This window comes from Podarcis bocagei, assembly GCF_964188305.1.
Source record: "Podarcis bocagei genome assembly, chromosome: 8".
NCBI lineage: Eukaryota > Metazoa > Chordata > Lepidosauria > Squamata > Lacertidae > Podarcis > Podarcis bocagei.
In genome coordinates, this window is record NC_138133.1 from 10,847,633 (window position 1) to 10,861,268 (window position 13,636).

Here is a 13,636-nt window from a genome sequence, read left to right on the forward strand (position 1 = left end):
GAACAATCCCTCTTCCTGGGGAAACTTGGGGAATTGTAGCTCTGTGAGGGAAATAAAGCTTTGCTAACAACTCTCAGCACCCTTAACAAAATAAAGTTCCCAGCATTCTTTGTGGGAAGGAGGAGCCATGACTGTTTAAACTGGTACAGTGGTACCTCTGGATGCAAATGGGATCCGTTCTGGAGCCCCGTTCACATCCAGAAGTGGACGCGGGTGTCATACCTCGGGTTGAATGTGCTTCAGGTTGAGCGCTTTCGGGTTGCGCTCCGCGGCAACCCGGAAGTAACGGAACGCATTACTTCTGGATTTTGCCGCTCGCACATGTGCAGACGCTCAAAATGACGACACGCTCATGCGCGGAAGTGACAAAATGTGACATGCGCCGTCGCGTCTTACGTTCCATTCAGGATTCGAATGGGGCTCCAGAACGTATCCTGTTCGCATCCCGAGGTACCACTGTATAACAGTTCTTCAAATGTATCGTATGGAAGTGGCCTTAGGCAAGTTGCTATTCCTCCACCACCCCACCTACAATTAAGATTTTTTAAAGAATTACTGAAAGAATAATGGTGAAACATTGCAAGCACATGCTGCTGTCGTTCATAACCGCCTTGGAATGAGTTCAGGATGCTATACAGAAGGATTGTCTCATTAGGTGAATTGGGATTGCAGGCTCACACAGCCTCTGCATACATAGCCATCAAGAATCTTGCTTCTCCATGCCATTCTGTTTCCCATGCTTGGGAGGTAGGAGAAAGTTGAGGCTGAACTGTTATTGAGGTTCTGCCTTCTGGACATGAGGGAAGCAGGCAGTGGGGGTGTGAGGGGGGAGGTAAGTGGAATCACTGATCCCCAAACCAAAGGGAAAGCCACCCCAAAGAATCTGCTTGCTGGTGTTTGTCCAATGTCATTGCTGTGAAGAGGTTGTGAATTCCCTGGCGTCAGTGTAATTATGACTTGCAAGTATATGGATGATGCAAGTTAGTAGAGGATGGAGCCAGGGAGTTTGTTCCTTTCGCATAGGCTGAGGTGATGTATGCTAATATCATGATGTATTCTGCCTTTAGAAGATTGGAAGTTGACTTCTGAGAGAGCCTGCAAGGTCCTCTGCCACCAGCTGGGCTAAATGACCCTCGTGGTCCGTCCGTCCCAACCCTATGATGTCTTCCCTTAACTTTAAAAAAAAATAATGCAAAACACAGCACTAATTTGTTTTTAAAAAAGAGCAGCTGCACAACAGAGTCTCCCACCTTCCTTGGCAAATGGAAAGGCCAAGGTTGGAAATGAATAAAACAAATCCAATATTGTACTGGGTCAGTGCCGGATTTATGTATAAGCTAAACAAGCTATAGCTTAGGGTCCCGCTCTCTTGGGGGCCCCGAAAAAAACTATATAAAAAAACTCTGTGTACATTTCCAAAATATAAGATAAAAAGCAAATAAAATAAAACCTACATACAGCAACAGTGTTTTGTAGGCTCCTATTTGTTATGTGCAAATGGCTTTAGGTCCACAAGTTACCATAATGCATATATTCAACACACAAAAACAGCGGCAATTGGTTGTTGACAAAGAACAGCTGGATATATAAAGGGCCCCATTACCTTCAGTAGCTTAGGGCCTCATCAAACCTAAATCCAGCCCTGACTAGGATCGAGAAATGAATAAAACAAAGCCAGTACAAAAGCCAGATGCAACAAAACCGCTTAGTGCACATCACAAGGGGGAGGGCGGTGCTGCAAAACAACGTCGCCAAAGCGCTTTTCCGCGGCTTGCCTGCATTTCCCATGCCCTCAAAGCAGGTGTTTCTCAAACTTCCCTGAGGATGATGGGAGTTGTAGTCCAGCCACAGCTGGCGACCCGCGTTTGAGGGGCGAGGCGGGGCGAGGCGACCACGCGGAGCCGCCCCTCGCTTCGCGCCTTCTTCCTCGCGCTCCCTCATGGCGCGTCCTCGGCGCTGCCGGGCGGTGCGGGCGCTGCTGCGGAGCTGCTACGCGGAGCTGCTGCCGCTGGAAGCCTTGGTCCGGCGCCTGCAGGCGGCCGCTCCCCCGGGAGCCCCGCCTCAGCCTCTGCTGCAAGACGGCGACCCCAAAGACTACCGCGCCTTGGTGGAGCGGTGCCTCGTGGGACGGGCGGCCGGGGCCAGGGCTCCTCCTCCGCTGCTCACCTTTCAGCAGGTAAGGAGGGAGGGAGGGAGGCCGCCAGGCCCGAGAACGGGCTGGGCTGTGGTACCAGCTGGCCCCTTGATGGGGCTGGGCTCTTTGCTTGGGGACGAGGGGGGGCACAGGAAGCTCTCCCAGGCCCTGGCACAAGAAATGCATAATGCCAGCAAGTAAAGGGACCAGGTTTTTAAAATCAACAGGGCAGCCTCAGCTTGAAGACCCGCACAGTGCCAGATTTAGGTAAAGGTAAAGGGACCCCTTGGCACTGTGGGTTAAACCACAGAGCCTAGGACTTGCCGATCAGAAGGTCGGCGGTTCGAATCCCCTGACGGGGTGAGCTGCCGTCGCTTGATCCCTGCTCCTGCCAACCTAGCAGTTCGAAGGCATGTCAAAGTGCAAGTAGAGAAATAGGAACCGCTCCGGCGGGAAGGTAAATGGCGTTTCCGTGCGCTGCTCTGGTTTCGCCAGAAGCGGCTTAGTCATGCTGGCCACATGACCCAGAAGCTGTACGCCGGTTCCCTCAGCCAATAAAGCAGAGTGGTACCTATTTATCTACTTGCACTTTGACATGCTTTCAAACTGCTAGGTTGGCAGGAGCAGGGACCAAGTGACGGGAGCTCACCCCATCGCAGGGATTCAAACCGCCGACCTTCTGATCAGCAAGCCCTAGGCTCTGTGGTTTAACCCACAGCGCCAAGGGGTCCCTTTACCTTTACCTAAATCTGGCACTGTGCGGGTCTTCAAGCTAAGGTTTAACCCACAGCGCCCCCAGCGTCCCTCTTGTGCCGGATTTACGTATACGCTAAACAAGCTATAGCTTAGGGCCCCACTCTCTTGGGGGGCCCAAAAAAAATAAAAGAGAAAAAAACTGGACATACATTTCCAAATCATGATAAAAAAACAAATAAAATAAAACCTACATACAGCAACAGTGTTTTGTTTTGTGTTGTGTTGTGTAGGCTCCTATGATGTAAGTAATGGGCCCCGCCTGTATTTCAGTATTAATATAGGTAAAGGTAAAGGGACCCCTGACCATTAGGTCCAATCATGACTGACTCTGGGGTTGCGGCGCTCATCTCGCTTTATTGGCCGAGGGAGCCGGCGTACAGCTTCCAGGTCATGTGGCCAGCATGACTAAGCATGCTCTGGCGAACCAGAGCAACACATTGGAAACGCTGTTTACCTTCCCGCCAGAGCGGTACCTATTTATCTACTTGCACTTTGAGGTGCTTTTGAACTGCTAGGTTGGCAGGAGCAGGGACCGAGCGACGGGAGCTCACCCCGTCACAGGGATTTGAACCGCCGACCTTCTGATCAGCAAGCCCTAGGCTCTGCGGTTTAACCCACAGCGCCACCCGCGTCCCTCTTGTGCCAAGTTATAGCTTAGGGCCCCACTCTCTTAGGGGCCCCCAAAAAATTAAAAGAGGGGAAAAAACTGGACGTACATTTCCAAAATATGATTAAAAAAACAAATAAAATAAAACCTACATACAGCAACAGTGTTTAGTTTTGTGTTGTGTAGGCTCCTATGATGTAAGTAATGGGCCCTGCCTGTATTTCACTATTAATATACTTCTTCTTAATTGTTCAGTTCAACAATTACCTTGATAAAATACATATTTTGCTATGTGCAAATGGCTTCAGATACCTATTAGGTCCATAAGTTACCATATAGCATATATTCAACACAAAAAACAGCGGCAATTTGTTGTTGACAAAGGACAGCTGGACATATAAAGGGCCCCGTTACCTTCAGTAGCTTAGGGCCTGATCAAACCTAAATCTGGCCCAGGACTTGCAGCAGATGTTGTGGGAGACCCAGCAGAAAAAGAACATGCAACCCACACAGTTGATAATCTACAAGAGGCCTCTCTTCGGAGGCATGTTCACATGCTCGGAAGTAGCAATTAGCTATGGCCATGTCGGCATTAGTATCATCATTTTAAAATTTTCTTTACCGCCTTGCATCTGAAGATCACAGGGCGGTTTGCAATATAGAAAACACAAAAATACGTACCACAGTAGCAAACAAAAACTCTTCCCCGCAAAAAAAGTTTATTTGGGGTACAATACGCTTCACAACCTGCATTATGTTGCACAGAACGCAGTCTCAAGGTATATTAGCCACTTCACTTTCAGCGATTGTGACTTCCCTTCTTCAAATATTTGTCTGTGTGAACCAGCCTTTGATATCTTTGAATTGTGTGTTGCTGGTCCATGCCAACAGGTTTCTGTTTGGCAGGCTCAGCTTAAGTAATTTCTCTGTATAAATTGTGCAAGCAGGCATCACGGTGGAGTGCTCGAGTCACATCTTGGCGGCATTTGGGGGGGCTGTTTTCTCTTGCGGAACTGTTGTTGTTGTTTAGTCATTTAGTCGTGTCCGACTCTTCATGACCCCATGGACCAGAGCACGCCAGGCACTTCTGTCTTCAACTGCCTCCCACAGTTTGGTCAAACTCATGCTGGTAGCTTCGAGAACACTGTCCAACCATCTCGTCCTCTGTCATCCCCTTCTCCTTGTGCCCTCCATCTTTCCCAACATCAGGGTCTTTTCCAGGGAGTCTTCTCTTCTCATGAGGTGGCCAAAGTATTGGAGCCTCAGCTTCACGATCTGTCCTTCCAGTGAGCACTCAGGGCTGATTTCCTTCAGAATGGAGAGGTTTGATCTTCTTGCAGTCCATGGGACTCTCAAGAGTCTCCTCCAGCACCAGAATTCAAAAGCATCCATTCTTTGGCAATCAGCCTTCTTTATGGTCCAGCTCTCACTTCCATACATCACTACTGGGAAAACCATAGCCTTTACCACACAGTAATACCCAGTTTGTTTGGCTCTTTCAGGCACCTGCTAATGAAAATGTTGCTTTCCCCCACCCCCTGCATTGCAGGTTTCCAGTCAGGAGGATGTCGTGGCAAGAGTCGTTCAGAGAATCTGTGAAAAGAAGAAAAAGAATGTCCTGGCGTTTGGCTACGGACCCTCGAACGAGAATAACCGCCATCTGCCCGGCATGCCAAATATCTGCAGCTACCAGCGTAATAGCACAACAGAAACCATTCGCCATAATGTTCTCTGGGAAATAGTCCTGAGCAGAGTTGGAGATGATGTCATGATGTACATACTGGAACATTGTTCTCTCTTCATGCTCGTGCCTCCCAGTTGCTGTTACCAAATTTGCGGCCAACCCATCTACGAACTTGATTTAAGAAGCGCAAAAACCTCTCCTGAGTTCTTCAGACAGAGATATCCCAGGCCGGCACCCAGCGTCTTATCTAGCTACCTGCGAGGAAGGCTTCAGCTTTGTGGGAAATACCTTGCGAAGGCAAACGGGGGGAAAGGGAACTCTAGGAAGCAAAGATGGCGCAGATCACACGAAGGTGTAGGCGGTGACTCCCAGCAGCCTTTGAAGGTTCAGAGAGCTGCCAGGCTGAGCCCTACAGCGAATGAACTGGTTACAAGGTCCAGTGACTACCTAGAGGACCAGCCAAGCCCCAAACACTGCCTGTGTTTAACAGCACCGCCTCGTAAAAGGAAATGGAAGGACTGTTATGAAATTAGCGCTAAGAGAAAGAAAACCACGCAGACGGACGAGGGGCTGGGAGAAGAAACAAGAAACCCAGTTCCCACTGAAAGCAAAAAACAAATAATTCTGGATGGTGGTGGGGATGCATCTAGAGGGTGTGTAAGTCCAATTTCAGAGGAGCAGATAGTTTTCGTGAAGCCTGTTGCTCAGAGAAGTGAACTTGGAGCACAAACCTCGGATTGCACAGCTCCTGATAATTTAGAGGTTTTTTCGTGTGGTCCTGCACGAAGTACGGAGAGCAAAACGCTGTGTGGATCTAGTACCAAAACAAAACCTCGCACTTGGGTGCCAAAGGTAGAACCTAGCATTTCTGATTATTGCTCAGTAAAGCTTGTGAACGCTGCTGCTACAGACAGAGGCCTAAGAACATCCAAGCCAGCTCAGGAGTTTTCTGATAGGATTTCTGCTCCTGCCGTGCAGATTGAAAGACGCTCTCTCTTGTATTCTTGCCGGCAGCTGAAAGAGCGTCTACCTAAATCATTTGTGCTGAACCGCTTAAAGGGCTATCCGGCAGGCGGATGGCGGCTTGTGGAAGCCATATTTTTGAACAGCAAGATTCCAAAGCAGCCGGGCGAATCAAGTCTTCCAGGTTACAATAGGAAGAAGCAGCGACTTCCAAAACGTTACTGGCAGATGAGAGGTGTCTTCCAGGAACTGTTGCGGAACCACACAAAGTGTCCTTACCTAACAGTGTTAAGAAATAATTGTCCCATTTGGGAGTTGGACAAAATTGGCCCAGGAAGTTGCGAGCAAAACGTCTGTCGAGAGGGTCAAAGCTTGCCAACGACATGGCAGGCGAACGCCACAGAAAATTGCCCAAGAAGGGTATCGGGTGTTTTGGGTCCATTCTCAGGTGCTTCCTGTAGAAGCTTTGAAAAAGCTGAGTTGCATCAAAAAAGAACTGAAATGCGAGCTCCCCAAGTCTCCCCCAGTTCTGACATCACAGTGTTCCTTAAGCAACATAGCAGCCACTGGCAAGTGTACACTTTTGTGAGGGGCTGTCTGGAGAGAGTGGTCCCTGCTGTACTCTGGGGCTCAAACCATAACAAATGCCGCTTCTACAAGAATGTAAAGCAGTTTATCTCTCTGGGGAAGTTTTCCACGTTTTCGTTACGGGAGCTGATGTGGAAAATGAGAGTCAACGATTGCGCTTGGCTTCGTTTGACCAAAGGTATGGACTGTGGTTATTAAGATGAAAGCAGCATCTCCTGAAAGTGGCTTTGTTTTTAGACTGTCCTTCCTCATGTCAACATAGCAGGATAATTCCCAACCTAGTGCGAAATGCAGTCCTGCAGGGATAACCTACATCAGGCATGTCAAACAGGTAGATCGCGGGATGTTCCTGGTAGATCCTGGCGGATTTCTGGCCCCTCAGAGATCTCCTTATAAAAAGGGGGGGGGGGAAACGACCCAACTTTGCCTTTCCTAAAAAAACTCCAGAACTTTGGCTTCATAAAAAAAGCTCAACAACTTTGGATAGATCACACTGCAAGTTTTTTTTATTGTGTGAGTAGATTGCAGTCTATTGGGAGTTGGACGTCCCTGACCTACATAATGCTTTCTGTGTGGTGTTAGAATATAGCCCCCATCAGCCCCAGAAAGCATGGTCAACGACCAGGGATTTGATGGGAGTTGCAGCACCATCTGGAAGGACTCAGTGCTGGCTATCGCTACAATAATACACAAGGTGTATAAATGAAGTTGGTAACTTAGGAGTGTAATGTGTTGGGCAACCATCCATTGCGTCCCAGCACAATTCTGTTATCTGAGAGATATACGTTGATACTGTTTTATTCAGATACATTTTGTGGGACGTCCTTTTGGAAAAAAGTGATGAGTAGAACTAAAATAACCCATGAGACATCCTTTCCTGTCCTGTCCTGTGTGTATCTGAAGAAGTGTGCATGCACACGAAAGCTCATACCAAGAACTAACTTAGTTGGTCTTTAAGGTGCTACTGGAAGGAATTTTTTTATTTTGACTATGGCAGACCAACACGGCTACCTATCTACTACTCTTTCCTGTCCAAGTTACACATGCTTTGCTAGGCTTGAGCCCAGTGAAGTAGGCTCTGTCAAAAGGCCACTAAACCACTGTTCTCAAAGCTAGCTTGGCCGCAAAAAGTATCATCATTCTACGAAGTTGGAAATCAATCGTATCTTCCCAGTGCTTGGGTTCAGTTTGTGGTTAGTGAGCAGAGAGTTTAAGCATGCATCCTGGTTTGGATAGCTCAGTCGGTAGAACATAAGACTCTGACTCTTTGGGTTGCGGGTTCGAGCCCCACATTGAGCAAAAGATTCCTGCATTGCAGGGGTTTAGACTAGATGGCCCCTCGTAGTCCCTTCCAACTCTACAGTCTGTAATTTAAAACAACCCAGTTAATGAATACAAGCAATAGAGCAGCAGCTTGAGGATAATAAAACAAAAGAGTGGGGTTTTTTGAGAATGCCTGGGAGAACAGGGTTATTTATACTTGCCATCTGAAAGCCAGCAAGAATACTTGCTGCCAGAGTGTCTGCAGTCTGAATTTCTAAGGGCAAGGCGTTCCAGAGTTGGGAGTGGGGGGAAATAGTGATGGCACTCTCTTAGCAAGACCAGCTGTAACCAGAATTACTCAGAATAGGATGCTGGTATTCTCTAGCAGATTTCAGCCTTGTAAATAAGTCTGCGGAATTTGTTGTTGTTGTTTAGTCATTTAGTTGTGTCCGACTCTTCGTGACCCCATGGACCAGAGCACGCCAGGCACTCCTGTCTTCCATTGCCTCCCGCAGTTTGGTCAAACTCATGCTGGTTGCTTCGAGAACACTGTCCAACCATCTCGTCCTCTGTCGTCCCCTTCTCCTTGTGCCCTCCATCTTTCCCAACATCAGGGTCTTTTCCAGGGAGTCTTCTCTTCTCATGAGGTGGCCAAAATATTGGAGCCTCAGCTTCAGGATCTGTCCTTCCAGTGAGCACTCAGGGCTGATTTCCTTCAGAATGGAGAGGTTTGATCTTCTTGCAGTCCATGGGACTCTCAAGAGTCTTCTCCAGCACCATAATTCAAAAACATCCATTCTTTGGCGATCAGCCTTCTTTATGGTCCAGCTCTCACTTCCATATATCACTACTGGGAAAACCACAGCTTTTACTATACGGACCTTTATTGGCAAGGTGATGTCTCTGCTTTTTAAGATGCTGTCTAGGTTTGTCATTGCTTTTCTCCCAAGAAGCAGGCGTGTTTTAATTCCGTGGCTGCTGTCACCATCTGCAGTGATCATTGCGGAATTTACTGGCCTGCAAGTATTTCAATAAGCTTGCCCGAATGGTGTGATTTTGTGTGTGCGATACTCAAATGGTGTCGTGGCCCAGAAGACAAGTCTGCGCCGCCACCCTTGCCAGATCCTGTGCTTCCAAGGGAAGAAATTGGCATTCCTACTACATGGCCAAGTGTGCGTATGAGAGGGGACAGATCTTGCCGTGCCTGTCTTATAATGTGGCCGCAGCAGAAATGTCTGTGGGGGTTTCTAGCTGTGTGTTTTCATTTGGGAGGAACCCATCTTTGTAAAATGGTAGCCTGTACTTTGGTTGTGGTGGCGACTTTTTTTAGAAAGCTCTTTCTAGACTTAATCGTCAATAAACCTGCAATTCTGCTTATAGAACTCAGGCGTTTTGTTCCTGCCTCCGAACACTGTTTCCGTGAAGATCTGATGTCCAAATTTCTGTACTGGCTGATGAACTCCTTCGTTGCAGAACTGCTGCGATCTTTCTTCTATATCACGGAGACTATGTTTCAAAAGAACATGCTTTTTTACTTCAGAAAGGCTGTTTGGAGAAAGTTGCAGAGGATTGGCATTAGGTATATATCACTTGAAGCACCGTAATTTGTATCCTGCGCAAGGGGGGTGGAAATGTGTGCTCCCTTTGCACAGTCTCCCATACCTTCCTCTGGGAAGATACTATTTGAAAAGGGTCCTATTTGCACTGCACATTTAATTATATTATGCCACTTTAATCCATCATGGCTTCCCCCAGAAAATCCTGGGAAATGTAGTTTGTTATGCTGGGAGTTGTTCAGAGATCCCTATTCCCCTCAGAGAGCTACAGTTCCCAGAGGGGTTAAAAAGTCAGTCCCTCTCTGCGAGGGAGGCTAGGCGGTCTCCTAACAACTCTCTGCACTGTTAAACTACATATTCAACATAAATATGGGAAGTTTTTAAAGTTTAATGCTGTATTGTGATTTTAATATTCGGTTGGGAGCCACCCAGAGTGGCTGGGGAAACCCAGCCGGATGGGTGGGGTATAAATAATAAATTATTATATTATTATTATTTTAAACAACTGTTTAAAGCAGTATGATACTGCTTTAAACGTGTCATGCAGACGAGGTCTAGGACTCTGAACCTTTCAAATGTAGCTCACTGATTTGAGTGTTGCCGTTTTGAGGGGGTGGGCGAGGTCAGATGAACCACGCGTACCAAAAAGGTTGAGAGCATATGTGTGAGGTGTCACAGGCTATTCCTGCCCCTGATGTGCCAAATGGGTGTGCTATCATCCAGAAATATTGAGATATTGCAAGGGTCTCTTAAGTTCATACTGATGCGCAGGTGTGCGAGCGAGCACACCCTACACAGCTTCTCCACGTGAGGATTGCGGTTGAGCCAGGATCATACTTGTGTGATGTGCTCTAGTGTGTACATTGGGAATGTACCCAACCCACAGCACCTTCCAGAACCCTCTGAAAGCGCAGATGGGGACATGCCCCCTGGCACATTGGGCCATTGAATTGCAAGACCACGTCTCAGACACACACACAGAGCCATTGGTTTTTTTTAATTGAACCTGAGCTTCAAAGTTTCTCTGATGAGATTTATGTCCTAGCATTGTTCATGAAGACAAAGTGGAAATCCAGATATCCTGGGTAGTCTTGCCCTTCTCTCCTCTATACAGTGGTACCTTGGGTTACGTTACCTTTGAGTAACGTAACTTTCGGGTTGTGAACGCAGCATGCGCAGAAGCAGCGCCTCTCTTTGCGGACTTTTCAGGTTGCGCATGGACCCCCGGAATAAATTAAGTTAATATCCGGAGGGTCCACTGTACAGTGGGACCTTGGGTTACAAACGCTTCAGGTTACAGACTCCGCTAACCCGGAAGTAGTACCTTAAGAACTTTACCTCAGGATAAGAACAGAAATCACACGGGGGCGGCAGTGGGAGGCCCCATTAGCTAAAGCGGCACCTCAGGTTAAGAACAGTTTCAGGTTAAGAACAGACCTCCAGAACGAATTAAGTTCTTAACCAGAGGTACCACTGTATTAACATTAGACCACATGGCTTGCTGTGCTACCAAGACAAGCAAAGACACACATCTTCCCAATTTCCAGTTGGTTGAAAGAATCTAAATGACCCACTTCAAAGAATACTCAGATGACAGGCTCTGTTCTCAACAGAGTAGCAGAGAACTGCTCTGTTCTCAACAGAGTAATTCATACAGGGCTTCCCCCCCCCCCCAGCCAGAACTCACCAGAACTCAGTTCCAGCACTTCTCAAGTGGGCGCCATTACCATTGTAGGAGAGCAATGCCGGTGCTCACGGTGAGTTCCGGCACCTCTTTTTCTGGAAAATAGCACTGATTGTATGGAAGCAAAACTCGAGGGGAATTTTGTGATCTGCTTTGTAGTCTGTTGTAAAAGAATAATGTTCCTTTCCACTTTAGAAGTCATCTGGCCAAAGTGCAGCTTCGTGCCTTATCAAAGGAGGAGATTGAAATTCTGCAGCAGAAAAAGTGTGTCCCCCTGGCATCGAAACTCCGGTTCATCCCCAAAGCGAATGGGCTGCGTCCCGTGGTCAACCTGAATGACGTTGTAGGAGCTGAAGCATTCTGCAGAAAGAGCAGAGACCAAAAGGTTCTTATTTTCCAGTTGTGTAGTGTGAAGTTCATTCAGTGAGCAAGTGTTGTCTTTATCATCTTTGTAGCCCTCTTCTGAATCCCATCCCCAAATAATAATAATACAGTGGTACCTCGCAAGACGAATGCCTCGCAAGACGGAAAACTCGCAAGACGAAAGGGTTTTTGGTTTTTTGAGTTGCTTCGCAAGACGATTTTCCCTATGGGCTTGCTTCACAAGACGGAAACGTCTTGCAAGTTTGTTTCCTTTTTCTTAAAACCGTTAATACAGTTGCGACTTGACTTCGAGGAGCAACTCATAGCATGCGGTGTGGTAGTCTTTTTTAAGGTTTTTGAAGACTTTGGTGATTTTTGAAGCTTTTCCAAAACTTTTCCGACACCATGCTTCACAAGATGAAAAAATCGCAAGACGAACAAACTCGCGGAACGAATTAATTTCGTCTTGTGAGGCACCACTATATTTGGTTGGCTTCCAACAAGAGATTAAAAATACATTAAAACATCAGTCATTAGAAACTTCCCTAAACAAGGCTAAATCCTATTCCTACATCCTTCTTAAATGCAGCATGCGTCCTTCCCAAGAACTCTTCATTTTCTCCCTCTGCTAGTTGCCTTCTCTTCCAAGAGTTCAGTCAACTTGGACATGCATGAGAATGCTTTGTCCTTTGTGAAATGCCCCCCTAATTTCTCTCTCTCTTAAATTTTCTCCTAGGTTCAGTACTTCAACAAACAACTTAAAAACTTATTTAGTGTCCTTAGTTATGAAAGCACCAAGACCCCCATCTTGCTTGGCTCTTCTGTGTTTGGAAAAGATGATACTTACGCAATATGGAAGAAGTTTGTTTTGAAGGTTTTAGAGTCAAACTCTGAAATGCCAAGATTCTACTTTGTGAAGGTAACGCTTAGTGTCTCCATTGGGTCTGGATGTTTTCCATTTCTCGAAAGTGGACAGAACCGAGGATTTTTCTTTGCTTAAGGCTGTAGTACTGTGACCAAGCTCTGTTGAACCCAATGGCATGTAGGTCTGAATAAACATGCACTGGGAATCAGTGCATTCATATTTCATAAGCTGGGGTCTGTGGCCCCAGTTGCTCAGTTTTGTAAAACTGATGGCATTGAGCTGTTTACTTCTTTCTCTTCACTCCTGGTAATCAAACCTGTAAGGAAGGATAGGGCTCTGTAATATCTCAAGAAAGGACAGTTGTAACTGGAGTTGGTTTCATACTTGGGTTGGGATAGAATTCACACTAGGCTTCCAAGTTTTGCCCTGCGCAGAACTGAGGTCGATTCAGGGGTTGTTAACTTGAGTCAGCGGAGACCAGTCACGTTACAGAAGGTTTTTGGTTTGCCGAAACGTGCCAACCCCCAAAAGGCTGCCATTGAATGACATATATAGTCTTATCCACTCTTCAACACACTCAAATTATCTCTCGTACACGGACACATCACATTGTCTCTCATGCACACACACATGCTTTCTCTCACCTGCGAGTCCTCCACCTGCAACATGTACGAAGCAAAGTTTAGAGAGAAACTCCAGCAGCAAGGAGCCTTTGCAGAATCCAGCAAATTTCTCCGTTCTGTGCAGATTCCAGCCAAGGATTTGGAAGTTTTACAGGTATCCATCCCCCACTCCAGTTCCAGGGCTCTTGCCTCTCAGCTGCTCACCCCTAGTTTGTTGAAATTTCCATTAAAACCCTCCTGAAATCTACAGTCCACATCCCCTGTTGAAGCTAAGCATGTGTTACTGAGCAGAATATAGGTGTGTCCTCTGTTACCCTCATCCCTGTCTTTTCTTTCTCCCTCTGTTCCCTTTCCCTGCACTGAAGTTTAGTCTGTGGCCTATCCTGTTTGTAAATGCATTATTGCTGATGTTGTCATTGTCCTTTGCAGAATACATCTGTACTAGTTAGCAAATGCCCTCCCGTTGCAATTTCCTTGCTTTGTGTGATATCTGATGCACGGTTGAAAGTTTAAAATAATGGAATTTCTTCTCCCCACCCCCCCACCCTGC

General features: G+C 46.9%; 1 protein-coding gene across 11 annotated transcripts in view; it reads left to right on the top strand.

Annotated features, from left to right (window-relative positions):
* Nucleotides 1-1,939: 1,939 nt before the first annotated feature.
* TERT (telomerase reverse transcriptase) overlaps nucleotides 1,940-13,636 on the top strand; it is a gene marked incomplete at its 5' end in the record, with an annotated part of 87,669 nt that continues 75,972 nt past the window's right edge. For all 11 annotated transcript variants that reach the window (XR_014011030.1, XR_014011031.1, XR_014011032.1 and 8 more), the window contains 5 exons: nucleotides 1,940-2,176; nucleotides 5,047-6,910; nucleotides 9,376-9,574; nucleotides 11,431-11,620; nucleotides 12,335-12,517. Coding sequence is in view for 4 of the 11 variants with exons in the window: in XM_081206165.1 (XP_081062291.1) it covers nucleotides 1,940-2,176; nucleotides 5,047-6,910; nucleotides 9,376-9,574; nucleotides 11,431-11,620; nucleotides 12,335-12,517 (2,673 nt within the window). The remainder of the gene's footprint in view (nucleotides 2,177-5,046; nucleotides 6,911-9,375; nucleotides 9,575-11,430; nucleotides 11,621-12,334; nucleotides 12,518-13,636) is intronic.